We start from the raw sequence: 27260 nt of genomic DNA on the forward strand, positions 1-27260 counted from the left end.
GTACAAAACAATTTCAAACACTACACATAGTGGCTCTTGGCATGTCACTGACATTCAATAAATGTTACTTCTCTTCCCTCCTCTTCCAACCCTTTCAAAAAGATTAGTTATTTGAAAGAAAAAAAGCTATCACGTGCTTACTATTTGCTTAAGTTACCTTCAAAGATCTAGCAACTTAAAATCAATTTTAAAAAGGTCCAATAACCTTTTCTTTACGAAAACTATAGAGGTTCATCAGACATTTAGTATTATTTAGGCATTTCACATTATTGAATGTAATTATTAAATTCATTAGAAAGGCTGTACCAAAGAACTTGCCCTGCCACAGTATTATAAGCAAGCATGTAAAATTCTGATGCAAGACAACAACTTTGGCAAGTCATTTTTATTAAACACAGGTAAATATTAGGTATTAAATTAGCATTTCATAACAGTTGTAGTAGGGGAAACCAAGGTTTCCTCCATTATGCCTTTCAGAGTTGAGGTTCTGTTACAGAGGTGGCAACTAGAAAAAAAAAATTAAACGCTTATGTAACATTATATCATCATACACTAACATTTATGGTATCAGCTGTCTGCAATTTTCTAAAAACCTGTCTAGATAAAATAGATATGTTTCATTATCAAATGAAAGAGCTAGGCTAAAATCAGGACCCAAGAATCTCACCTAAAATATTTTACAGGGATAAAATCATCATTCATTCATTTTCCAAATCCCCCTTTAATCCAAATTCTTAATGTCAAATCTCATCATTTACAACTATAAAATTTAGGTTAGTTCCCCATGATATATTCTTTAAATGTATTAGTATCTGGGATTGATTTTTCCTAACACTATGCTTACACAAGATAAACATAAAATAAAGTACTTACAGCACTCCCAGCATATCGAACAATAAATAATAGATTCCCCTGACAGGACTTTGATGACCTGGCAAAGCCCAAGTACTTTCAGCTCAAATCATATGAAACCATAAATCACTCTTTATTTTATAGAACATTTCAAAATGGATTCCTGCTTTCTACCTTGAAAGTCATTCCATGTGTTATTTATAATCAGTGAAGACCAGAATGGAAAGAAAATTACATAGACCTAGAAAATTTACTGTGACTGCTTTAATAAAGAGTATCCCCTTTTTAAGAAAAACAGAATTACTGGCAAGGAAAACTTGATTGAGCAATGCAAAGATGAAACTACATCCTTAACTCATGTTGCAGCCACTCAAAATAATGACATCACAAAATTAAGCAGAAACTGAATTTCAACCCAGCTCCTATTTAAATTCTATGTTAAATATTTACATTTTAAATCTACTTTTAGTGGTTACCATAAAAAGGAGAAAACTGCCAATGAAGTAGCGTAGGGAACTCTCACAATGTACAGATAAAAATATCATTTTTAAATTAACAATTACTCTTTCCTCCCTACAAAATACTTAACATATTAGTAAATGTGATTTAAAATCTCTGAACTTCCTCGTGGAAGAAAATATGTATTTATAGTTGCGTAACTTTTAGAATTTTTTGAAAAATATACTATCCATCAAAACATTAACTTGGAACATTTATTTTAATTTTTTAAATTCACTATGGTTTGAGCTTTTAGGAATGGCTAATAAAAAGAGTTTCAGTATTCAAGAGTACTGAATTAAGAATCCAAAGGACTGGATTCCTGTTTTTAGGTGGATCCTAGATAGCTGTGACCTCAGCAAAGTCACCTAACCTCTCTGGAATTCAGATTCCTTATAAATAGATATCCTTATTAGATAAAATGAAGGGCTTGGAATGAGTGTTTATGCTAGGTCAACAACTTGACCTCTATTCTTGAGTAAATGATAAAGAGAAAGATAAAAAGAGGATTCTGTAAAGACAGCAGCAGTTGTTGAATCTCCCTCATAACTCCCATTAAAAACAGACAGTGCAATCAGGATACCCCCAGGGACAATAGCCACAGCAAAGCCAGGTGATATATTATCATCATGAACCCCAAAATAGAAATGGGTAGTTACAAGCCACCAATAGCTCTAAAACCCACATGGTATTAGAAAGTGTAATCCCTGCACTTTGGTAGGCCTAAGCGGGTGGACCACCTGAGGCCAGGAGTTCAAGACCAGCCCGGCCAACATGCTGAAACCCCATCTCTACTAAAAATACAAAAATTAGCCAGGCATGGTGGCAGGCGCCTGTAATCCCAGTTCCTCGAGAGGCTGAGACAGGAGAATCGCTTGAACCTGGGAGGCGGAGGTTGCAGGGAACCGACACTGCACCACTGCAATCCAGCCTAGGTGACAGAGTGAGACTCCGTCTCAAAAAAAAAAAGAAATGTGCAGGGGCCGGGCGCGGTGGCTCACGCCTGTAATCCCAGCACTTTGGGAGGCCAAGGCGGGTGGATCACGAGGTCAAGAGATCAAGACCATCCTGGTCAACACGGTGAAACCCCGTCTCTAATAAAAATACAAAAAAACTTAGCTGGGCATGGTGGCACGTGCCTGTAATCCCAGCTGCTCAGGAGGCTGAGGCAGGAGAATTGCCTGAACCCAGGAGGCGGAGGTTGCGGTGAGCCGAGATCGCACCATTGCACTCCAGCCTGGGTAACAAGAGCCAACCTCTGTCTCAAAAAAAAAAAGTGTGCAAAAGGAAATGAAGAGAAGATCAAAAAAAGCGTTACAGCTCTGAGAGCCAGAAAACCCCAAAAGTGCTATCAGGCACTCACTGGAAGCTTGACAGGCTGTTCTGAGAACAGCAGCAGAAACTGGGAAGGGGTTTTGCAGGCTTCGACTTGTGACTGAAGGGATAGTCCTGCACTGAGGAGTAACTGCTGGGAACCTAATCCAAATTCAGCAGAACAGAGAAAATAGAGGTAAAGGAAAGAGAAGGTCTAGACAAAACTAGGGGAGAGTAACAGAGCCAGCAGATTTCAGGCTACGTGTTTGATTACATCCTGAAAACAGAAGACAGGTCTACAGCAGCACAGTTTGAATAGTTCACTGGCATATCTTTCCTACTGAAAACGAAGTGAAAATTTATTTCACTTAAAAATGAGCAATACGGCTGGGTGCGGTGGCTCAAGCATGTAATCCAAGCACTTTGGGAGGCCGAGGCGGGTGGATCACAAGGTCAAGAGATCGAGACCATCCTGGCCAACATGGTAAAACCCTGTCTCTAGTAAAAATACAAAAATTAGCTGGGCATGGTGGTGTGCACCTGTAGTCCCACCTACTCGGGAGGCTGAGGCAGGAGAATTGCTTGAACCCAGGAGGCAGAGATTGTAGTGAGCCGAGATTGTGCCATTGCACTCCAGCCTGGCGCCTGGCAACAGAATGAGACTCCGTCCAAAAAAAAAAAGAGCAACACAAAAGGATCTCAGTTGAACCTCATTCAATGTACATTAGGAAGAAAGAGAATAAGGATAAGGAACACAATAATATCCCAACAGACAATAAAAGAATGCCAGAAAGCCTCACAAATTAGATGAAAAACATTGCCTAACTATGGTATTATGTGCTAAAAGAAATTAACAAAATGGTGGTAGCTCTGAGAGAACATGAATCAAAATTAGAAAAACCCAAATGTAAGGCAATTAGAGAACAGGAACATTTGGGAAAAACATGTAGTTAACAAATTAAAGAAAAAATCATTTCAGATATGAAAACTAAACTAGAAAGAGCACAAGACCAAAGAAACAAAATCGATAGATACCTCAAAAAAAACTGAAGATGCAAAGGAGGGCATGTAATGAAAGTGTTAAGCACATGTTTAAAAAGGAGAGTCCTTACACCTTTTAGATATATGTTGGAATACATACAGATCGAATGATATTTAGGATTTGCTTCAAAATAACTAAGAGTTGGATGGTGAAACATGAGAAACAGCAGAAGATACTGTCAACAAAAAGAGTTTAACTCTGTAAAATATTTCAAGAGATTTATTCTGGGCCTGATATGAGTGACCATGGCCCGTGACACAACCCTCACGAGGTCCTAAGAACATATGCCCAAGGTGATTGGGGTACAGCTTGGTTTTATACATTTTAGAGAGGCATGAGACCTCAAATATTTAAGAAGTACATTGGTTTTGTTCAGAAAGGTGGGACAACTCAAAGCGGGTGTGGGGGGTGCTTCCAGGCTATAGGTAAATTTAAACATTTTCTGGTTGACAATTGGTTGAGTTTATCTCAAGACCTGTGATTAATGGAAAGGCATGTTCAGGTTAAGAAAAGGATTGTGGGGGCCAAGTTTTATTGTACAGAGGAGTCTCTCGGGTAGCAGATTTCAGAGAGAGAGCAAGTGGTAAAATGTTTCTTATAGGACCTAAAAGAGTGCCTGGCTCTTAGTTGATTATCTCCTGGATCTGGAAAGAAAGGAAGCAAAACAAAGTGGGAAAGGGATTCTCTATAGAATGTGGATTTTTCCCACAAGAGACTTTGCAGGGCAATTTCAAGGTATGGCAAGGAAATATATTTTTGGGTTAAATATTATTTCCTTGTTTCATAATGTTATGCCAGAGTCAGAATGAAAAGTAAGTCACAATATATAGGGCCAAATAAAACTCATCTGATGAGAATTTATGGTTTGTAGGCCATGACTCCCTAGACCCCTTCGGTAGAAATTTGGGCAAGATAAAAAATCGGAGCTTAGTCCTCAATACAGACAAAACAAGACTGGCCATGGGTTGATAACTGTTGAAACCAGTAGAGACTGGTATGTGGGGGGTTATTTTATTCTACTTTTTTATGTTTTAAATTTTCCATTGGAAAAACCTTAAAAATAGACGTAGTATCCTGTTTTTTATCTAAATGGAGAAAACTACATCAACACAAAATCTCTTAAAGTTTTGTAAAATAAATGTAAATATTTGCTGAAGACCTTATCCATACCAGGAAATGTCATCTCCACTACAATTAACTTTTACTTAATTTTCACTTTAGTTTTGTTTTGTTTTTGAGACGGAGTCTCGCTTTTCTTGCCTAGGCTGGAGTGAAATGGCACAGTCTCAGCTCACTGCAACCTCTGCCTCCTGGGTTCAAGCGATTCTCCTGCCTCAACCTCCCAAGTATCTGGAATTAGGATTACACAAACCTGCCACTACACCCAGCTAATCTTTGTGTTTTTAGTAGACATGGGGTTTCACCATGTTGGCCGGGCTGGTCTCGAACTCCTGACCTCAGGTGATCTGCCTGTCCCGGCCTCCCAAAGTGCTGAAATTACAGGTGTGAGCCACCATGCCCAGCCTAATGCTTCCTGAATTTTCTTAACACAAATATTTCTATTGTAATTTATGTGACCAAAATGATCTCGTCACAGCAAAGTATACCCCAGTCCAATGCTATTCAAACTTAACATAATATTTAATTTGTGATAAAGTTTCTCTGTTCAGAACATATTTTACTAATGTGCCACAGAAAAAACATGACCTTTGCTGCATTACTCATAAATCTGAGTCTAAAATAGATGATGAAAGAGAATGAGTATTCATTTCAAGAATGTTACAAAAATTATACCAAAAAATCCCTTCTTTACATAAAATCCTATCATGAAAATTAATGGGGGGGGGGCTCTTGCACAAAAAAGGTATTACCATATCCATCCTGTCAATTAAGAAGTATGATGTATCCATTGTAAGCACTAACAGTTGTCAAAGACTGTAGGAAACAAAATAACAGTCCCTCAAAAGAAGAAAAACTCTATAAATAGGACAATGAGTCCCATATCTGATCCCGAAAATTTAATTTGCAAGTGAAGAACATTAAAAAAGATACAAAATGGCAAACCCCAGCACATGCACAAATATTTCAGTGGGAAATTATACACCTTGGGATTGTGAAAGGAAAACCAACCTCCCCAAAATCACTAAGCCAAAGGGAAAAGTCGAGCTGGGAACTGCGTAGGGCAAACCTGTCTCTTATTCTATTTATTCCTAAATAAGATCGCTTCAAAGTTTTTTTGTTTTTTTTGAGACAGAATTTTGCTCTTGTTACCCAGGATGGAGTGCAATGGTGCGATCTTGGCTCACAGCAACCTCCGCCTCCTGGGTTCAGGCAATTCTCCTGCCTCAGACTCCTGAGTAGCTGGGAGTACAGTCACGTGCCACCATGCGCAGCTAATTTTTTGTATTTTTAGTAGAGATGGGGTTTCACCAAGTTGACCAGGATTGTCTATATCTCTTGACCTCGTGATCCATCCGCCTCGGCCTCCCAAAGTGCTAGGATCATAGGCATGAGCCACCGCACCCGGCGCTACAATGATTTTTAAACAGCTACATACCTCCCTCACAATTTGCCCACAAGGAAATTCCTTGTGAACCACTAAAGACAGGCAGAACTCAAAGTCATTCCTCTGCTCACTTGAGACAAATGCATATCTGATGGTTTCCTTTGCCCTACTGATTCACCACAGATGAAGGCATAAGTGACTATTCCTCGTTTTCCTCGTTTATCTCTTATCTACCAGTGATCCAGAAGCCCCCTCCCTGCTTCGAGTTGTCTGGCCTTTCCTGATGGAACCAACATATTATACATCTTACATATATTGATTGATGTTTCATGTCTCCCTAACATGTGTAAAATCAACCCGTGCCTTCACCGCCTGGAGCACATCATCAGGACCTGAGGCTGTGCCACAGGCGCACCCTTAACCTTGGGAAAATGAACTTTCTAAATTGATTAAGACCTTTTGGTTTACAGGATCAATGAAGAATTCCTACTGAAACAAATTATGTCTTAAAACATAACTGTAATCTCTGATCCCATTTCCGGCCATTGCTTTAGTGGCTGATTCCCTCTTCAGTTTCAAGGTATAAACACAACCAGTCATTCTGTTCACCTTCATCAAAAGAAGGTTTGCAAGCTGACACAGATGTCATGATGCTATCAATAATAAGCGGACATCATGGGGCTACTGTTGGAATCAGGATTTTAATGTCAGCAATGGTAACTCTCCAAAATAAAACAACTTCCAACCACAAATGTGGGCAAAATAATCTAATCTTGATACTATGAGGTATTTTTTCAATTGTAAGATTCTAGCAAACTCAATCTAATACCTCAACCTTAGTCAGAAAAACTTCGGTCTTAACTGTTTCACCTACATCAAACTTACCAAAGCCTCAGGCTCCACATTTGTAAAATGGAGATGATATATAGTATCTACCACAGGGTTGCTGTGAAAATGAGATCATGCATTTTAGGGGCTTATCACACTGCTTGGCACATAACAAATGTTAGACAGTATTTTTCATGTGTTTGATAGTGTGTTGTAAGTACTAAAACTAACTTTCTAATTATCATCGATTTTGTTTACGTAGCTTAAACCAAAGTAACACAGTTGTAGAAAATACGGATTTGAACTCACAGTTCAGCATCTTCTTAACAGGCCCGATATCCATGTGTAAAACCTTATTTCTCTATACTTTAGCTTATGTAAATTTCTCATGATTTTAAATCCACAAATAAAAGACTAGTTTAAAAATGTGCAAAGTCAGATCACAGAACATGATTCAAAACATTTCAAAGCAATATAAAATGACTAAAACCACCATTAACTAATAGTCACAATAACTCAATGAGAACACTGTCCTGGACAAAAAAAAAAAATACAGGTGAGAATACTACTCAGAAGCAAGAGTAGACGTTAGTGATAGCAACAGGAGGCAGGGAAATTCTAGACAGAAAAGGGCAGGTCCCTGAGAAAACCCCACCCTCAAGCCTGAAACCATGGCACAAAGTGAGAACTTATATCCCTGTTTTCCTCTGCGAATCTGGCCTTTTCCAAAACCACCCATGCCCCCACCCCATACCCCATCCTGTGTCCATAGAAACCCCAGGCTCACCAGGTTTGGTGGCTCATGCCTGTAATCACGGCACTTTGGGAGGCCAAGGTGGGTGGATCACGAGGTCAGCAGATTGAGACTATGCTGGCTAACACTGTGAAACCCCATCTCTGCTACAAATACAAAAATTAGCCAGACATGGTGGCACATGCCTGTAATCCCAGCTACTCAGGAGGCTGAATCAGGAGAATTGCTTGAACATGGGAGGCAGAGGTTGCACAGTCAGCAGAGCGACAATCCTTCTCAAAATAAAAATTAAAAAATAAACCTGGCTTAGCCCGCAGAGAGAGGAGAAGCAGTTGGACATTGGAGACTACTGTTGGACATCAGAGAGAAGTAGCCTGAATTCAGACGGACACCTTGACAGAGTAACTTCAAAGAAGAATCCAGCCAGGGACAGCTGGAATTCAGGGGAAGATTACCTTCCCGCCCCATCCACTTTGCAGCTCCCCTTCCCACTAAAAGCCATCTCTATTGGCAATAAAATCCCCTGCATCTACCATCCTTCAATTCACTTGTGCAACCTCATTTCTACTGGATGCCAGACAAGAACTCAGAAACCACGAGTGTGGACACCAAAGGGCTGTCACATTTGCCCTTTGCACTCACTGGCAGAAGGCGGCTGATTCACACAAAAAGGCAGAGTGCCCACTGAGCTGTTAACCCGTAAGCTTTCTGGGATGGCAGAGCTTAAAGAGCACTGTAACACTCCCTCTGGAGCTTCAGGGGTTGTGAGCACCACCCCCCTAGACATGACCGCGGGGCCAGCATAGAGTTGACTCCCCTGCAGTGCCCAAAAGCACTTGCCCCAGCTTCTGCACCTGCTCAACTCCATGCCCCTTCTTGTGAGGGGTGAAATGCAGCAGGTCCAAGTGAGTAGAGTTCACTCCTTCTGTCACCAGAGCAGCCAGCTGACTCCAGCACTCGTGTACTCCAGTTCCTGCCTTGTTCACTCACGTACTCCCTCCCATGAGGAGTTGAGAGCTGTGGGCTGAGTAAACAGGGCACCCCCTTCACAACTCCCACGAAGGGGTCAGGAAAATATGTTGCTTCATCAGTACCTTTTAAAATGTGATAAAAACCAAATCAGTAAAATAATACACTATGAACTTCAGCTCTTGCTCCTGATAATATCCAGTATGAGATGAAACACTTACATGAAGCACCATACTGGCCAAGTTGCCCCTGGTCTCTTCTCCTCTCTATTTGCAAACTGTTTTTATCAAAAATAGCCTCTGTGGGATGCAATGGCTCACGCCTGTAATCCCAGCACTTTGGGAGGCTGAGGCTGGCAGATCATGAAGTCAGGAGTTTGAGAACAGACTGACCAACATGGTGAAACCCCATCTCAACTAAAAATACAAAAATTAGCTGGGTGTGGTGGTGTACACCTGTAATCCCAGCTACTCAGGAGGCTAAGGCAGGAGAATCGCTTGAACTGGGAGGCGGAGGTTGCAGTGAGCCAAGATCACGTCACTGAACTCCAGCCTGAGCAAAAGAGGAGACTGCATCTCAAAAAAAAAAAAAAAAAAAGCCTCAATATAACATGTTAGCTCTCATAATCATGCTCTAAAAAAGCAGTATCTGTGATAGATTATCATCTCTTTTTACACCAAGCTCTAAATGAAATTATTAGAAAAGCAAAAACAAAACATCAACCTTTCAAGGCATCCCTATTTTGCTAGCCACAAGTAAATGCCCCCAAAATGTTTCCAATGAGCACCAACAGTGACTTTTAGCCTATTTTACTTTTAAATATATTTACATACAGAACAGGCACAGACTAACTTTTAGGTTAAAGAATGCACTGAAATTGAATCGCAGATGATTTAACATGAGTTAACAGGTCAATTATATGGAATTATAATTGTTTCTGTGCATTGGGATTTTATGTTAAACATGAGAATGTAATGGTGAGCTGCCATATTTGAATTTAATTGCTGTAGCCTGTTATCCAAAACATCATGAGAACACTGGAGAAAATGAGAAAAATGACATGAGGCATGGGAGGAGAAAATGATGCAGCAGAGGAAACTGTAGTAACAGATGTGGCTCTCTCTGAGGTATTGGCTCAAATTCATGATTTACAGAGAAGGGTAAGCATCTCCCAGAAAGTCTTCTCCAGAGTTAGATAATTCTTTACTTTTCTAGGTATTGGAAGCAAACAAAAGCATACTTTTCCATCAATAAATGCCTGAAGAAGGGCAAAGCATTTTTCAGAACAGAAAATCCGCAGGCTATCTTTCACTCCTATAGCATCTCTTACATTGACAAGGAAGTAAGTATTTCATACTATACCTCAAATAAGACAAATGCTAAATCTGTTTCAAAAACTATGAGGAAAACAAATGATAAATAATGCAAGCTGGTAAACAAAAGACATGAAGACAAAAAAGAAAGAAAAAAAGAAAACCGGTAAGCCACTAGGTAAGAAATCTGACAGCAACAGTGACAATAGACACATAAAGGTCTTTCCCACCAAGCAGCCAATGAGAAAACAGGAAACATAAATCAGACAACTGAATCCTTCCACCATTCTTCACGGAAATCGTGAGCCCTTCCTAGAAAGCATTTGTGAAATAAAAGTAGTAGTAAAAGCACCTCAGTATGGCATTAAAAGCACACAAACAACTGCATTTTATGAGCACCTACTGAGCTTTTTCATAGGAATTATTTCCTTGAATCCTCAACACAGTCTTGTGAAGTTTATCCTAGTTAGAGGTAGAAAATTGAAGCATAAAGAGATTCAGGAAAATGTCTAAGATGATAAAAGTGGAATAGCTGGGATTCAAACCCAGCATGCCTGATTCCAGAGCCACACTGTCAATCGCTCCACTATACTGCTCAAATGAGATACGTGCATGTCAAAGTTTAAAAAAAAATATATGTAAGGTATGGCATTTGTAAAACTAAAGGATTTTTGAAATACCAATTCACTCTTACTACGTCATTCAGCTGATCAATATACTCTAGTCTCTAAACTTTTTGACCCTGCCCTCTCCAAGAACATGTGTATGTGTATATGTTTTATATATATATGTTATGTATATGTTATATATATAAAACAACATTCATCCTTACTACATGCATTGTAATATATTCTGCCTTATTTTTATAAAGCTGGGATTCACTTCATGATGCACAAATAGGTGGCATCTTACAATTTTTAAAAATCTACTCTATAGATGTGAAGATTTTCAAAATACACAGGGAGGATCATGGACATCCTGTGATGTGCGAACCACACCCAGGCATCCTGGGAGAGGATTAAAACAGACATAAAGGAAATCACTTGTGTTGAGGCTAGCACAGATACTTGGTAAACATAAGTTTTCACAATACCTCCCGTAATAGTACTATCCCCCAAGGCTTAGAGAAGTGATGCTATTCCAGCATCATCCTAAGTCAATGAGCTACCAATCAAGGTTAACTACCTTAATGTTTAAATTCACCAACATCAAGGAATGGTACTGTGCTACCTACATGACCTTTTCTGAAAAAAGCAGTCCATCGTTTTAAAGAAAATGTCTTTTCTGGCCTGGCATGGTGGCTCACGCCTATAATCTCAGCACTTTGGGAAGCCAAGGCAGGTGGATCACGAGATCAGAAGATCAAGACCATCCTGGCTAACACGGTGAAACTTCATCTCTACTAAAAATACAAAAAAAAATTAGCTGGGCATGGTGGCACATGCCTGTAGTCCCAGCTACTTGGAAGGCTGAGGCAGGAGAATCACTTGAACCCAGGAGGTGGAGGTAACAGTGAGCTGAGAACGCACCACTGTACTCCAGCCTGGGTAACAGAGCAAGACCCCATCTCAAAAAAATAATAATAAAATAAAATAACAAGAAAATGTCTTTTCTAATCAGTCGTTGTATTAGGCCATTCCTGTGTTGCCATAAAGGAATGCCTGAAACTGGGTAATTTATAAAGAAAAAGGGTTTACATGGCTCAGAGTACTGCAGGCTGTACAAGCATGGTACTGGCATCTGGGGAGGCCTCAGGTAGCTTTTAATCATGGCAGAAGGCAAAGGGGAAGCAGGAATCTCCCTTGGTGAAAGGCAAGGCAAGCAAGAGAGTATGGGGAGATGCCACACACTTTTAAACAACTAGTCGACCAGGCACAGTGGCTCCCATCTGTAATCCCAGCACTTTGGGCTACTGAGGCAGGTAGATTGCTTGAGTTCAGAAGTGTAAAACCAGCCTGGGCAACACAGGGAGACCCCGTCTCTACAAAAATTTTAAAAATTAGCCTGGCATGGTGGTGCATGTCTGTGACCTCAGCTACTTGGTAGTCTGAGGTGGGAGGATCACTTAGGCCCAGGAGGTCAAGGCTGCAGTGGGCCATGACTGTGCCACTGCACTCCAACCGTGGTGACAGAGCAAGACTCTGTCTCAAAAAAAAAAATTAAAAATAAACCACAAGATCCTGCCAGAACTCATTCACAATTGCAAGAACAGCACGAAGCCATGAGGGATCCGCTCCCATGACCCAAACACCTCCCACCAGGCTCCACCTCCAACAATGAGGGTAACATTTCAACATGAGATTTGGGCAGGACAAATATTCAAATCATAACAGCCATTTTGATAGAAAAATTTCTGAAGTACATTAAACACTGACTTTACTTCTTAAAAAGACTATACAAGAACACAATTTAGCCTTTTTTCAAGAACATGGTGTCACAGATATAAAAAATGATAATTTTAGAGCTGGTAGACCCCTACCTTGGAGATCACCTATTGAAATCTCTCAATTTACATTTGAACTAAATGGTGTCACAAGAAATTCTGTAATTTTCCCAAAGTCACACAATAGGATGGTCACATGATTACCATACACCATGCTGCCACATCTATTACTGTATGATGCTAAGCAAGGTAATCAGGATTTAGGGGGAATACTCCTTGTAATCTCCCCCACGTTTATTTTTGTTATCCCTTCTCTTTCCCCATAATGTTTAGCAATAAAACTTCTTTTTTGAGATAGGGTCTTGCTCTTTGCCCAGGCTGAAGGTCAGTGACACAACTACAGCTTACTGCAGCCCCAAACTCCCAGGTTCAAGCAATCCTCCGACCTCAGCCTTCCAAGTAGCTGGGACTACAGCCATGTGTAACCACACCCAATTAATTTTTGTATTTTTTTTGTAGAGATGGGGTTTTGCTGTGTTGCCCATTTCAGGTACTTGGGAGGCTGAGATCTCAAACTCCTGAGCTCAAACAATCCACCTGCCTCGGCTTCCCAAAGTGCTGGGATTACAGGCATGAGTCACTGCACCTGGCCAATGAAACTTTTTTTTTTTTTTGAGACAGTCTCACTCTGTTTCCCTAACTAGAGTGCAGTGGCACCTTCTAAGATCACTGCAACCTCTGCCTCCCAGGTTCAAGGGATGCCTGTGCCTTAGCCTCACAAGTAACGGGGACTACATGCCCATGCCACCATGCTGGGGGGGCAGGTGGGGGGAATTCTTAAATCAAAAGAATCTATGTGTTTATGCTATGCAGGAGAAAAATTAAGCTAACCTGCTCTGCAGCCCATCTTAGGGGAAGAACTCCAAAAGATAATGTGAGCAGTGTGCTTTTAAAAGGAAATAAAAATGGAGGCTGAACCTCTATATGGTTTTCAAAAAAAAAAAAAAGAAGGATGCAATGAAAAGCCTGCATTGTCTTAAGAACAGCTTTGGGGATATGACTGTTAGGAAGCCCAAAGGAGTTCCCGAGAACAGGCAACACAGTAAACTTCACAAGGGAAGGGACTAGGTTCTCAATCAATGTGGGTTGGATGATCTGAAAAATGAGTATTTCTCACTACCCTAAATGTTATCAGGCCTTTTTGATGTTGATGTAGGTTTGCATTTTAGGTGTTTCTCTCTTCCCTTTCCTATACGGACATAAATGGTCATTCATATGTCTAATAGCACCCCCCACCAAACACAGTCTTTGCAGAAGTTGTTAATATTCCTTGTATCTTCTAAGGGAGTGGCTCTAATATGCTGAGCTTGCTAGAACTATTTTTAAAATAAGGATAAATATGTTCTAAGTGATGATCTCAGGGATTCCCCTATGTATAAAGCATGTCAATATTATCAAACAGATCTTGTAATTTCCATCTTGCCTGCTCTTCTGCTGAGTTCTTGGCTCTGCTGTGCTGCAGATTACACAGGTTGCCAGATAAGTCACCTCCAGTAAGATGTTCTGTTACTGGGACTATTTTTAACCTGAAACCAATGGTACTTGTCTATAATCCACAAAGCTGTCACTTAAATGACTTTTTACATGGCAAAATACACTGAAAATGACAATTCTGTACCCAAGCTGAGGACCACTTTCTAGACACTTACCACATACATCTATTTATCCTCTCCCTTGAGACTCCATTGGCTTCTCCTTCTTTATTCCATTTTCTTCTATTTTTTTCAGAATTCATTTTATCTTACTCTTCTATCTTTGGGTGTTCAAGACATATTTACTGTATTTTCTAATCAGAAGGAGATGGGCTTAACTAAGAAAATACAAAGTTTTTTTTTCCCATAATCTCCTGAAAATATGATCTTAAGGAAAAGTTTCCATCTTGTATTATAGAAAATGAGAATACAAGTTAATCAAGGTAAAAGGGATTATAGAATATTGTCTTCACGTGATTATACTTGATGAAGCAATTGTCCCTTTATGATATTTTAATTAGAACTAAATCTGCTAAAAAGGACATCTAATAGCCTATTTCTTCATATTTCTGATGCATGCATTATTGCTTCTGCTTTTGTTAATGCAACTGAATCTATGAAACACTGCTTTTTCTATGATTTACTCAAGGTAGTACATTTAATAAATCAAATATTTTAAAGGCTACTTTCAGCAAACTATTTCACAAAAGAAATATTCCAAGCACAGTAAAAAATAAATCCAATTGAGCAATGATTGGAATGGTTGGGATCATTTATTTGGGAAATGACTCTTTTATTCAATTTTTACACTTCTGATGTACCTAAAAACAAAATTACACATCATAAATTTAAGCAATTTAAGCAATGTGCTTGATAAAACCTGGAATGTCACCAATAAACAATATGAAAAATTTAAGTTTTAAGACTAACTTCAAACAAGTTCTTCCCAAACACTGAAAAATAACATTGCACTGACTGAGACAAGTATAAAATAAGTCTTTTTCCAAATATAAGCTACGTCTCCTGATGCAATTTTCTGGGTCACTCACTGTAACTTCCTACCTCTACCATAACAGATTCTAACAGAATAGATATATTCCAATTCTGAACTGTACAGAAGGCGAAATATTTATGAAAAGCATTAGCAGCACTTCATAATAAGAACAAACATCAATTACAATTTGAACCCAGACCTGAAAAAAAAAACTGTTGATTAAAAAAATTGTTAAAAACACCTCAAGTTCCTAGGTAACCAAAAAAAAAAAAAAAGCAAGAATATAAAACTCAAGTATGGTATAACAACTATTCCAAAATGGATGTTGTTCTCAGTTTTAGTATAGACTGGAAAGAAAAAAATGAATCATCCATTGGCTCTTTCCAGCTCTCATCCAACATCTGTTCATAGCAACCACAACCAGGTTATTTGCAGCCATGCAGATATTTTCAGGCTAAGAAGAAACATGTCCGTGCTGTTCTGAGAACTGTTACCCAGGCATTTTTTGCTAGACAACATACAGACCATCTAATTTACCTTCCCTATATTCAAAAACAAGGAAACTGAGGCTCAGAGAGATTAAGTACCTGGCCCTCCCAATTCAAGTAATTCACACTAGCACTAAGCAAAGCCTAAAACCAAGTTTTCTCATTTCTACTAATATGGGTCAACTCTGAGGGTCAGAACCACTGACTGTTTTTCTGGGATGGAATGGGCCTTTGGAAATTTGCCAGCTGTGTGATCCTGAGCAAATTCCCTTTCCAAGTCCCCTTTTCTTCATCCACAAAATGTAGAAAGTACCTACTACTCTAACAAGGCTGTGAGGATTATGTCCAGCTTGTAAAGTGCTTAGCACAGTGATTAGGAAATTTTAGGCATTCGAAACAGGTAGCTATGATTTTTACTCCCAATCTGAAAACATGGCTGCTCCTAATCATGGCTGTTTGAGAAGACAACGAACTGAATTCATTAACACAATGGACAGGGTCCCATCCACTAGAGCTTCTCTGGCCTACCTTTCTACAAACAGTAGAAAACCCCACCAAACAACCTATTTCATCCCATCTAAAACGATCATCCATTACACTATTTTAAAAAAAAATCCAATTGCTGCCATGTCTTCTGCCACGTGTTGTATATTTAATATGTGAACTAGAAATTGCAGAGGAATTTCTGGTTCCACCCAAAACATGAAGAACAAACGACGGGAAAACAAGAGTTAGATAAGGTCAAACACCTGAACTGGAACTCAGGACCTTGTTCTCAGCACATTCAGTTATGGGTGGTAGAAAGCAAGATGCTTTAAGCACCATAAAGCAGGAATAATGGCTACCTCAACAAAATATAATTCCCTAGGTTTCTCAACACAATAGAATCCGTTTGCTTTCCCTAGTAAATTCATACGCACGTGGACAATAATTGAGCATCTTTCTTGTAAAACTGAGGATGAAGCTGTGTCTGAGCTGCGATGTACCGTAGGATCATACAAACCTATGAAAACGTCCTATGAAATGGCGAGACAAAATGATGGGGAATGTCACCTCGAAATCAACAGGAGGGAATCATAATGTCATGCCAAAATCGTCTCCGTTGATAAAATCCCGACCCTCCATTTCATGACACTGCACATCCACTTCCCTCTAAGGAAATTAACAGGAATCACCTCAGCAACCAACCTCAGCAATCGACATCTACCAGATCAACCCCTACTCAAATGGCGATAAGCACCGCGGGTCCAAGCCCCTCCCTGTAGCCGCCAAGTCCCGCGCTGACTCCGGACTACCTCACTTCCTTTCCGTTCTCCCTCCCACGCTCGACCCAAGACGTTTCTCCCAAAACTCGCCACTGACAGAAAAAGTACGAACAAGACAGTCTTCCTAAACTTTGTCCGGTAAGTACCAGGATACACATACCCGTCCCTATTACGATTACATCAAACTCCGAGGGGAGAGTATCCGCCATCTTGACGGGAAACGTGTCATGTGACTATTACTTGTGGAAGTGAGATCAAGTTAGGCATTCCCTCGGTAGAAGGCGGAAAGGAAAACAATGCATTCTGGGTGTTGTAGTTCTTGGGTGGAAGGTCCAGGTAGGCGACTACAGTATTAAAACGTTTACACTTAAGTTAAAAGCTCGACTCATTTTCCAGGCTGAGTGCGGTAGCTCATTTAGCCTGGAAATAGAAAAGAGATGTAGATTTTTATTCCGTTAGCCAGGATGAGTGTGGGAGACTTGGATACCGGTTGACAATACTGAGGCAAGAATTGTGAAGACACCACGGAGAGGGGAGTGAAATTGAAAAGAGTTTGCTCTGTGAACAAAGGAGATTTTCATTCCAGCCTAAAAACCTGTTTCCCGCCATCGTATCTGTATTTCATGTTGGCCCTCGAGGCACAGTTTTTCACACCAATACTTTCTAACTATATTCCATATCTTTTTAGTTTCCATGTCTCCTCAATGAAAACCCACGAAAATCCTCTCACCCTAGTTTCGCCAGAATGAAGCTCTCACCGCGTCCGTATTTGTTCTAATTAGTCCAAACACCCGCTTGGGCAATAGATTAGCCTTGCTTTACAGGAGGGAAAAAATATACGAGAGCATAGTTGTCCTGGATAAGCGTTTGTTGAGTCTGAATTTGATTTTCCACGCGAACTAGACAAGTTCATGTAAGATTCTCTTTAGTTTCATTTAGTTTCCAATCTATTAGTTTCCATAAGCTACCGTAGAAATGATTAAGGTAAAATGGCGTTTATATTAAAGTGATTGTATTTGATGAGGGGCTTTAGGTCGTCTATGCCTAACAGCTAACATAGTTCTCATAAGTATCTTAAAGGTTTGTCGCCTCCCACCGCTCCCCTCCATCCTCCCTGCTCCCGATTATTTAAAAACACTCCGCTGTCTGACAACACCAAAGCAAAAGGGAAGTGATGCTGGGAATGAAGGATACTTTTTTGATGACAGAAATTTTTTGTTTAGTTATTTTACAAGAGTTTCAAAATAAATCAAAGATAGAGTGCAATAGTGGGCCTTCCCTAACACCACCTGTCCTCTAAGATGCTAATGGTTCTCCAGACATTGTTTTCTTTCCAGTCTCATTCACCACCCTCATGCTGTTCTTTCAGCACGGAACGATCTTCCCATTCACTAGCTAACAGTTATTCTGAAGATATCGTTGGGCTTCCACCCCCTCATCCTTTCATCTCCGTGTGTGGGCTGTTTCCCTACATGGTGCTAGACTCTGCCTTAACCTGCCATACTGCTTTGACGTTTGCCTTTATGTCGATTCCTATACAGTACACATATCCTTATATATCCACACAAAAATACACACCCCCAGACGTACAGCACCATTATTATAAACACCTGTACAGTATGACAGACAGCAAATCTTGTTTATCTTTTTCATTCCTGCACCTAACCTAAGCCTGGTGCATAGTAGGAATTTAATAAAGGTTTGCTAAAACAAACTTGATTTTGACTCCCCTAGTAGATGGATGAGATGAGTCCCTGTCCTAGTAGTGCTTACCATCTTCACCTTTATATCTGCCCTCCACTATCATGCAGCTTATATGTAGAGGATGTTCAATGTTCATTAATTGCAAATATTTCCATGAAAATGCTTTAAAGTGTATTTGATGGGTTTTTTACTGCATTTCTCTTGCATTTTACCATAATCATTAGCAACATTGTACATGTTTTGTTAATTTCTTGTATAGATCATCCTGTTGTGTTATACAATTCTCTTATAGTACGGTCTTTGATGAATATTTCCTGTAAAAGAGATTCCCCTGAGAAGTTTAATGTATTGTTCAGTAAACCCCTCTGTCATTTGCCTTGGTATGTAAAGAAAGTTTTTAGTATTATCAGAAGTGAAATAGATATTATTTGTGAGACTCTTGATACGACAGTAGAAAATGGAAACAAATGGATTTCTCAGAGCGAACACAGGAAACTTTCCAAAATCTTCTCTAATAGTGAGAAACCACAGATGGATGGTTAAAAACCTGATAAATAAAAGTATTTCTATCACACTTTGGAGATATGTTTACATACATTTATTCATGTATATGACACATATAAACCACATACATATACTTTTCAATATGAATGTCTCTTGACTTTCTAGGGAATCAGAAATTTTCTAACAATTACACCATGAAGATGCAATTCATTATTTCGTTTATTCCTCAAATATTCGTTGAGCACCTACTATGCACAAGACACTATTTGCATGCTGAGATTAGAGCAATGAACAGAACAGACAAAAACCAGTCTTCATGAAGTTTACATTTAGTAGGGCAAAACAAAATAAACAAATAATTACTCTGCAGTGTAGATTTTCCAATCTGTGCTGCCCTGAATTTAAAACCTTCTTTTTTTCCCCTAGGAATAGAAAGCACAATCATCAGAAGGACAATATTGCCAGCTTATATTTTGCTGTCCTTTCTCTAAAGGTATCATGAAACTCATTCATACCCTTTTCTGGGCATGAAAAAGATTATTACATTAGGAGAATTTCAATCTTGTGCATGGAGAAAATGCTCCAAATACCCTTTCTTTCAAGTGTATTTTTGTAGATTTTATGCAAAGTAAAGATGAATACAGGAGTCAATAATTGCAGCAAAAAAGCATAAAGCAAAACAGTGGAATAGCTATCTATTTGGTGATTCTAAAGACATCTATTATTGAAAGCTAAAATGTTTATTTGGATAAGTCACAGTATCATGAGATAATAGATACCTAAAAATTGACTACCCTGTTGAAATCACTGTGGCACTAATTTTGTACTGAATTATTTCCTGAGTTGAAAAGCCATGATTCCTTGAGCACTTACCTAGTATTCAGACATTTACTCAGCTATGAAATCTGACTGTTAGCTTTATACAAGCCATAATTTAATGGTCTCTATCCCTGGGGCCTTTTCTTTGTGTCCCAGATCCATATAGCCAATGTCTTACTCAACATCTCTTCCAAATATGTAAAGTGCTGAACTACTGAAAATTTGAATCCCACTCCCAAATCTTCTCTTCATCCAGCATTCCCTATCTTGGAAATAGTACCACCTTCTACTCTGCTACTCAAGTCAAAAACCCAAGAGCCATCCTTGACACATCACTCTCTTTCACCCTTAAACCAATTCATCAGCAATGCTTGCCGATGAATATTGTATATATATCAATCATTCTTAATATGGAATGCCCACATAATCTCTTGCCTAGACTACTACAATTCGTTGTAGCTGGACCCCTCATTAATGCTTGCTTCTCTCCAGTCCATTCTCCACAATGAAGGCAGAGTAAACATTTTAAAACTCAAATCTGATCATGCCTTTCTCTACCTACAATCCTTCATGACTTGTCATTGCTTTTAATATGCACTCCAAAATTATAAACGTAGCCTAAAGGCCCTGCCTAACTCTTCAGTCTCATCTCATACAACTTAATCCTCTCTCTCTAGGATTCAGCCGTATTAGCTCTCCTTCATTTCCCCAAGTGCTCGTGCTTCTCCCCACTTCAGGGCCTTCACAGATGCCCTTCCATGTGCCTGAGGTGCACCTTATCCTTCTGCCCCCTTTCTTCCAGCTTCTCATCCTTTACAGGTAATTTGAAGTGTCGCATAATCTGGCTAGTCTTTGTTAAGTCATCAATCTAGCTTAGGTCTCCTATCACCCTATGTTCCCTCTTTGTTGAACTTATGATTGGAAATATCCAATTACTTACGGAATTACTTGTTTCATCTTGTTGGAAGGTAAGATCTAGAGCCGGGCTCGGTGGCTCACGCCTGTAATCCCAGCACTTTGGGAGGCCAAGGCGGGTGGATCACGAGGTCAAGAGATCGAGACCATCCTGGTCAACATGGTGAAACCCCGTCTCTACTAAAAATACAAAACATTAGCTGGGCACAGTGGCGTGTACCTGTAATCCCAGCTACTCAGGAGGCTGAGGCAGGAGAATTGCCTGAACCCAGGAGGCAGAGGTTGCGGTGAGCTGAGATTGTGCCATTGCACTCCAGCCTGGGTAACAAGAGCGAAACTCCATCTCAAAAAACAAAAAAGAAAATATTTGTGTTTGTATAAATGTGTATCTCTTAACACCATGGAAAATAAGCAATTATAATTCAGGAAGTAAATTATTACACCATATTACAAGTTCCAGACTTATAAAGATTTTTTTCGATTCAGAACTAGTGTTGAAGTGTATTTTGATTTAAAAGTTTTGTCTCCAAGCCTATAGTTGTAGTGGTGGTAAATATTCACCAGCACAAATACTCTGGACAATAAAACATAGCTAAAAATGGAGAAAGTCCAGTCTACTGAAGAGTAACTTCAAATTACATGAAGTAGTGCTGTTGTGAGTATTCAACCCCCTTGAGTAATTTTACAATATGTCCAGATGAAGTTAACTTAAGGTTTTCCATTTCAAATGTGCATAAATATTATTCTATCATACCTTTTTTGTTTATAAAATTCAGGTTCTTTGAGTTCATGTTCACTTTCATCTTTCAAAGATAATCAATGTCATGACGGCAATTATTTTGATATATTAGAAATATGTTTTAAGTGTTAGTTTTAGTAACAAAATGATTATTTGTACTAACTATTGTATTTGTCAGCTTCTTCAATATGGAAATATTCAGAACACATTTACATTTTTCATAGTCCCTACAAAACAAAACAAAACAAAACAAAACAAAAAAGTCTGAATAATTTTGTGGGAATTTCATGAACCTTTATAGAAAGTCTTGCTATTCTTCTCTTAGCTGTTTAATTGTAATGTCATAGTAACAGAAAGCAGCATACCCAATTTTGCATGGATGAATAAACGCATTCAATAAGGAAAATTTAACAGAGTAAATCACACACTGGATTAAACATTTTCTGCATAACAGACCACAAAATGGGCATTCATTTTACCAATGGATCCTTGGCATTAGAAAAAAATAGAAGTACATACCAACATAATTAAACTGAATATTCAGTGGCCTGATTGCAAAGTTTCTCAATATTTTATCAAACTAACATTCAGTTAATTAGAATTGCCTAAACATATTCAAGCACACATGTAGAAAAGATTAAGTGTAGATACTATTCATTTGCATTTCATCATTCAATAAATTAATTTGTCTTCTTCTGTTTTTTTAGCCCTAAAGTTTGAATATGGTAATTTTCAATATGATTCCACAAAGTGAGAAGTTCAAACACATTGAAATCTGCAATATTGTGCTGTTTTGTGTTTAATTTTGTTTAATTTTTTATTTTTGATATAAGAATCTTAGTTGATGAGATATTTTAATTTTGAAAGGTGAGCTCTTTTCACTAAATTTGCTGATAAAACTTTACCTCAGAATTTATTACATGGCTATTCATGGTCAAATTTTAAAACAGTCTGCTGCTTTTTCACAAGTAATTTCTCCTATTATTTGTCTTATTTGTTTGTTTTTACTATAATGTTTTATATCAATGCAAAAGCATTTTTAAATTTATCTTTATCAAGAAATTGCTGAATAACCCAAGATTCAGGGTTTTTTATTCTGTCTAATCCTCTAAAATAATGTTTTATTAAGTCTATATATGATTCAACGCATTAAGAATAGGAAGAACCACTTCATATTTGGACTAACTTTTTGATAACTTTGAATATAATGAAGTCACTTCAACTGCATTTTTTATTCTACATAGGTACTGAATAGGAGTTTGGAAAGGAATAGATGGCATACCTACTAAAAACAGGGATTGTCTCTGTATTCTGTAATATCAATGTCTACCATTGGCACAATACCTTCTTACAGCCTTGCCAAGAGGAGAGCAAAAACGAAGCTGATCCAAAGGATTCCATGGCTTGTCCAAATTTATGCCTAGACTTGTGGCCTGTTTTAAAAAGATAACCTGGGCCAATCAGATTTCCTTTCCAGGAAATTCTTTAGAAATGACATAGATAAAAGATGCAGTATAACAGAAGCTGAAATAAATGAATTGAGCTTTGTCTTGATGTAAAGTGGGCTAGAGCAGCCATTATATGCAGCATCCATCTTCTGTATGGGCCACAGTTGAGACGACTACCAGAGGAAGTCAACTGCTAGAGAGAAAGGGTGATACAGCAGACCTGCAGAAACATGTATATTTGTCATGAGAGCAAAAGCAAGTTCACGCTTGTGAAAAAAGAGCTGTGGTTTCAGTTCATGAAATCTGGTTGTGTTTTATTTTCTGTGCTTTAATTCGTGCAAACTCTGAGTGTCCTTATAACAAGAACTCCTTTTCTTAGCTAGCCAGGATGAGCATTGCAAGTAAAGGAGATTTACTAAAAGGTTTTAAAACATGCATGTAGCCAAGCACACAGATGATTCTTTGCAAACTGTTTCTCTACATAAAAATTCAAACTGTAAAAAGTTTTTAAAAATTACTATTTAAATACTAAAAATATTGATTCAAATCTAAATATTTATCTGGAAATCATAGGTTGAGTAGAGATCTTAGGAGTGATCCATCTGTACCTTGACTTCAGTCCATTTCATAGCCAAATGATTCCAGACAGTTAAAAAAAGGTATCTTATTTTGAAGACCTCTGGAGAAGTATATTTTATTCTTTTTTGCCCATTTCTTCACTGTTAGGAAACTCTACCACTGAAATATTGGTTTCTATAATTTTTAATATTAAATTTGGAATTCTAAGTGACATATTAGTATTATATTAATGTTGCATCATGAAATTAAAAATAAAACAAAAAAGCAATATCAGCCTAGCATTCAAAATCCTCCAAAAACTGGTTCATATATATATACCCAAATAAGGGTTCATATATATTTCAGCCCTTATTTGGGTTCATACATGCTATCATAAGGGGCCATCTAAGGGGAAATCGTGGGCTCCCTTGGCTTTGCAGAGAAGAAAAGAAAATGTTACTGTGAGAAATGTTATAAGAGTATCAAAATACATGAAAGCACAAAACACATTAATAGCAAAATCTCAGTTGTATTCTTAATTTCCCTACAGCAGTATATTAATTAGAAATTCTCATTAAGATAGAAGAATAGAAGCTGTGACAGCCAGTGTCCATGGTCCACACATCCTGGCATTCATGCCTTTACATAGTCCCTTCCCATATCAAACCAGCTGACCTGTGCACAAATAAATAGGATTTCATAAAACGATGGAGTGAGCCTTCAGAGGGTTTTTACCTTGCTCACTCTGGGACCATTTACTCTGGAAAAAAGCCAGCTGCCAGGTCATGACATTGAAGTAACTCTATGGAGAGGTTTGTGTGGCAGACCTTCTATCTACATGCAACAAAGAACCAAGGCTTTCTGCCAACAGCCACACATGCGATTCATCTTGGAAGCGGATCGTCCAGCCACAGTTAAGCCTTCAGATGATTTCAGCTTTAGCTGACATCTTGACTGTAACCTCATGAGAGACCATAAGACAGAACCATTCAGCTGAGTTGCTCCTAAATTGTTAACCCACATAAACTGTGAGATAATAAATGTTTATTATTTTAAAAGACTAAGTTTTGAAATGATTTCTTATTTAGCAATAGATAGCTTATAGAAGAAGAAACCATTATAATCCATCTGAAGCAGATATTCCAATCATGTTGTCTCATGGAGAGAATTGCCACTGCTATATCCAAGAAATCTATGTTCCTACATCATCTCAACTGTTTTAATTAAGTCAAGGCTTAATCTCACCTTTCCCGCTTTATTTACCACTACTACTCCCCTACCTATATCCTATGGTCTAGCAAAATCAAGCTGTTCACTATATCCTGAGTATTTGTGTGTCTCCATGTCTTTGTTCAAATTGTTTCTTCTGACTGAAAAGCATTGTTTTCTTTGTACAAATCATACACTTTCTTCAAAATCCCCCTTAACTGCCACTTGTTTCATGCAAGCTTTACTGATCTCCCAAACTGTAAATTTCTTCTTTGTTTTAAGCTCTTTATTTGCCAGGACTGTTTTTATTGCAAGCGACAATCCCAACTCCAACTAGCTCAAACAAAAGGGGAATTCATTTTATTAGATCACATGACTTGGCTATCCAGGGATGGAGATGGCTTAATCATGACTGGATCCTGAGTCTCAAACACTGTCTTCATCCCATAGGCTTCATCCTATAGACTTCATTCCATAGTCAGTCTCTCTAATTGTCAGAGAAAATAGCTGTTAGAAACACACACTACAGGCCTGGTGTGGTGGCTCACACCTGTAATCCCAGCACTCTGGGAGGCCGAGGCAAGCAGATCACGAGGTCAAGAGATTGAGACCATCCTGGCCAATATGGTGAAACTCTGTCTCTACTAAAAATACAAAAATTAGCCGGGCGTGGTAGCACGTGCCTGTGGTCCCAGCTACTCCGGAGTCTGAGGTGGAAGAATCGCTTGAACCCAGGAGGCCAAGGTTGCAGTGAGCTGAGATTGCGCCACTGCACTCCAGCCTGGTGACAGAGCAAGACGCCGTCTCAAACACACACACACACACACACACACACACACACACACACACACACACACTACAGTTGTTATTCAATAACTAGAGAGCCCCTCTTTCCAGGTCTGTATATCAGGGAAGACTGATTTGTCCTACCAGGGTCCCAGCAGAAATAGAGGGCACACTCAATGTGGGTAATGTGTTGGCAGAGTTTGGGGAATCCAACAGAGAGTTGTGCATCAATAACAACAAAAAAGAACTGTTATCACTCCAAGGCCAGAAGGGGAAGCAGTGGAAACACTTATCTGAGCCCAGAGAGGGCAGCTTTGTGGAGGAGGCCACCTGATAGGTTTTGTGACTTCAGTAAAAGAGTGTAACCAGTTTATCAGCAGCCTTGCAAGAAAATAACTGCAGGAATCAATTACCTGGCCTCATTTTCCTCCGTTCCTTTATTCTCTCTCTAAAGCTCCCTTTCGGCCAAACCCAACAAGAAGGCAGAGAGAAAAGGAATCCACTGATGTATTTTATAAAGGTCAGCCTCTCAGAGATCAGAGTAGAAAAGGGTAGATAAGGGCCGGGCGCGGTGGCTCAAGCCTGTAATCCCAGCACTTTGGGAGGCCGTGGTGGGTGAATCACGAGGTCAATAGATCGAGACCATCCTGGTCAACATGGTGAAACCCCGTCTCTACTAAAAATACAAAAAATTAGCTGGGCATGGTGGCCCGTGCCTGTAATCCCAGCTACTCAGGAGGCTGAGGCAGGAGAATTGCCTGAACTCAGGAGGCGGAGGTTGCAGTGAGCCGAGATCGCGCCTTTGCACTCCAGCCTGGGTAACAAGAGCAAAACTCCGTCTCAAAAAAAAAAGGGGGGTAGATAATAGATCTGGAAGAACAAAGGCAAAATTTCCAGGTCACTCTCCTTGGGTCATGTGCCTACCTATAAGCTAATCACTGTGGTACAGGACAGGCTAGTCTGACCAGTTTGCATCACATGGTGACTCAAGGGGTAGGGGCTGAGGTGGGGCAAGGTGACACAATAATCAACAAAACTTTCAGAACTATAGATTGGCACAGTGGTAGTACCCTAAGAGAAGTGATGCTATATAAAAGAGTATGTTCAATGTAAGCCCAATGCTGACTTAGATCTTTTTTGGGGAACATTTATTGAATTCTGCCTTAAATTAGAGTTACTTCTGACTCATTTATCTCACTTGCCAGATTGAAAGCTTCTGTAGAATACAACTTGTGTTTTCTCATCTTTGAGTCCCTATACCACCTATTATAATACTAGGAGCACAGTGATTCTTAAAGTTAATGAATATTCAGTTGAAATGTATTTTTTATGTATTTAGAGTACAGTTAACGAAGATATAAAGTAAAACTCTTACTTTCATTCTATTGTGAAAAGTTTTATATGTTCCAAGTTGGCTCAGAGATGTCTTTTTTAAATCCACAGAAATGATAGTTGATTGCTTGGTTTTTCCTCTTACAGTAAGTTATACCAGAACTTGCATCTTAGAAACAGATGCCCTTTTCTTAGAGTTACTTGAGGTTAGGATTAACAATCCGTCAGGTTTTTCTCAGCTGGAAGACCTGCCCCTACAAGGTACATTTCCTGCACATACATGGAAGCTTAGCTTAGGCCCCCTGTTTCTAAGCATTTAGGCTCACTAGAAAGTTGGTTTGACCTTTGCCGTAGATGTTAAATATGAATGAAGTTGAGAGAGATGAAATCTACCACATACCAAGTGACATTTCTTCTAATAGAATCTTGAAATGTTTAAAATACGTAAACCTATGTGGAAAAAAGTATTAGTTAACTGGAAATAATTAATTTCCTTAATTATGCTGGA

The 27260-nt window shown here is 39.0% G+C and overlaps 1 protein-coding gene across 22 annotated transcripts in view; it reads right to left on the reverse strand.

Moving 5' to 3' along the window:
- CHM (CHM Rab escort protein) overlaps positions 1-16973 on the reverse strand; it is a 190440-nt gene extending 173467 nt beyond the window's left edge. For 9 of the 22 annotated variants that reach the window (XR_013531401.1, XM_054251396.2, XM_078362371.1 and 6 more), the window contains exon 1: positions 16899-16973. Coding sequence is in view for 6 of the 22 variants with exons in the window: in XM_054251396.2 (XP_054107371.1) it covers positions 16899-16947 (49 nt within the window). In the remaining 16 variants the exon portion in view is untranslated. Of the gene's footprint in view, positions 1-16476; positions 16723-16898 lie in introns of those variants that run through there. The other 13 variants (XM_078362374.1, XM_078362376.1, XM_078362370.1 and 10 more) reach the window with 5 other exon arrangements.
- Positions 16974-27260: the final 10287 nt, after the last annotated feature.

This window comes from Callithrix jacchus, chromosome X (assembly GCF_049354715.1).
Source record: "Callithrix jacchus isolate 240 chromosome X, calJac240_pri, whole genome shotgun sequence".
Classification (NCBI taxonomy): Eukaryota; Metazoa; Chordata; class Mammalia; order Primates; family Cebidae; genus Callithrix; species Callithrix jacchus.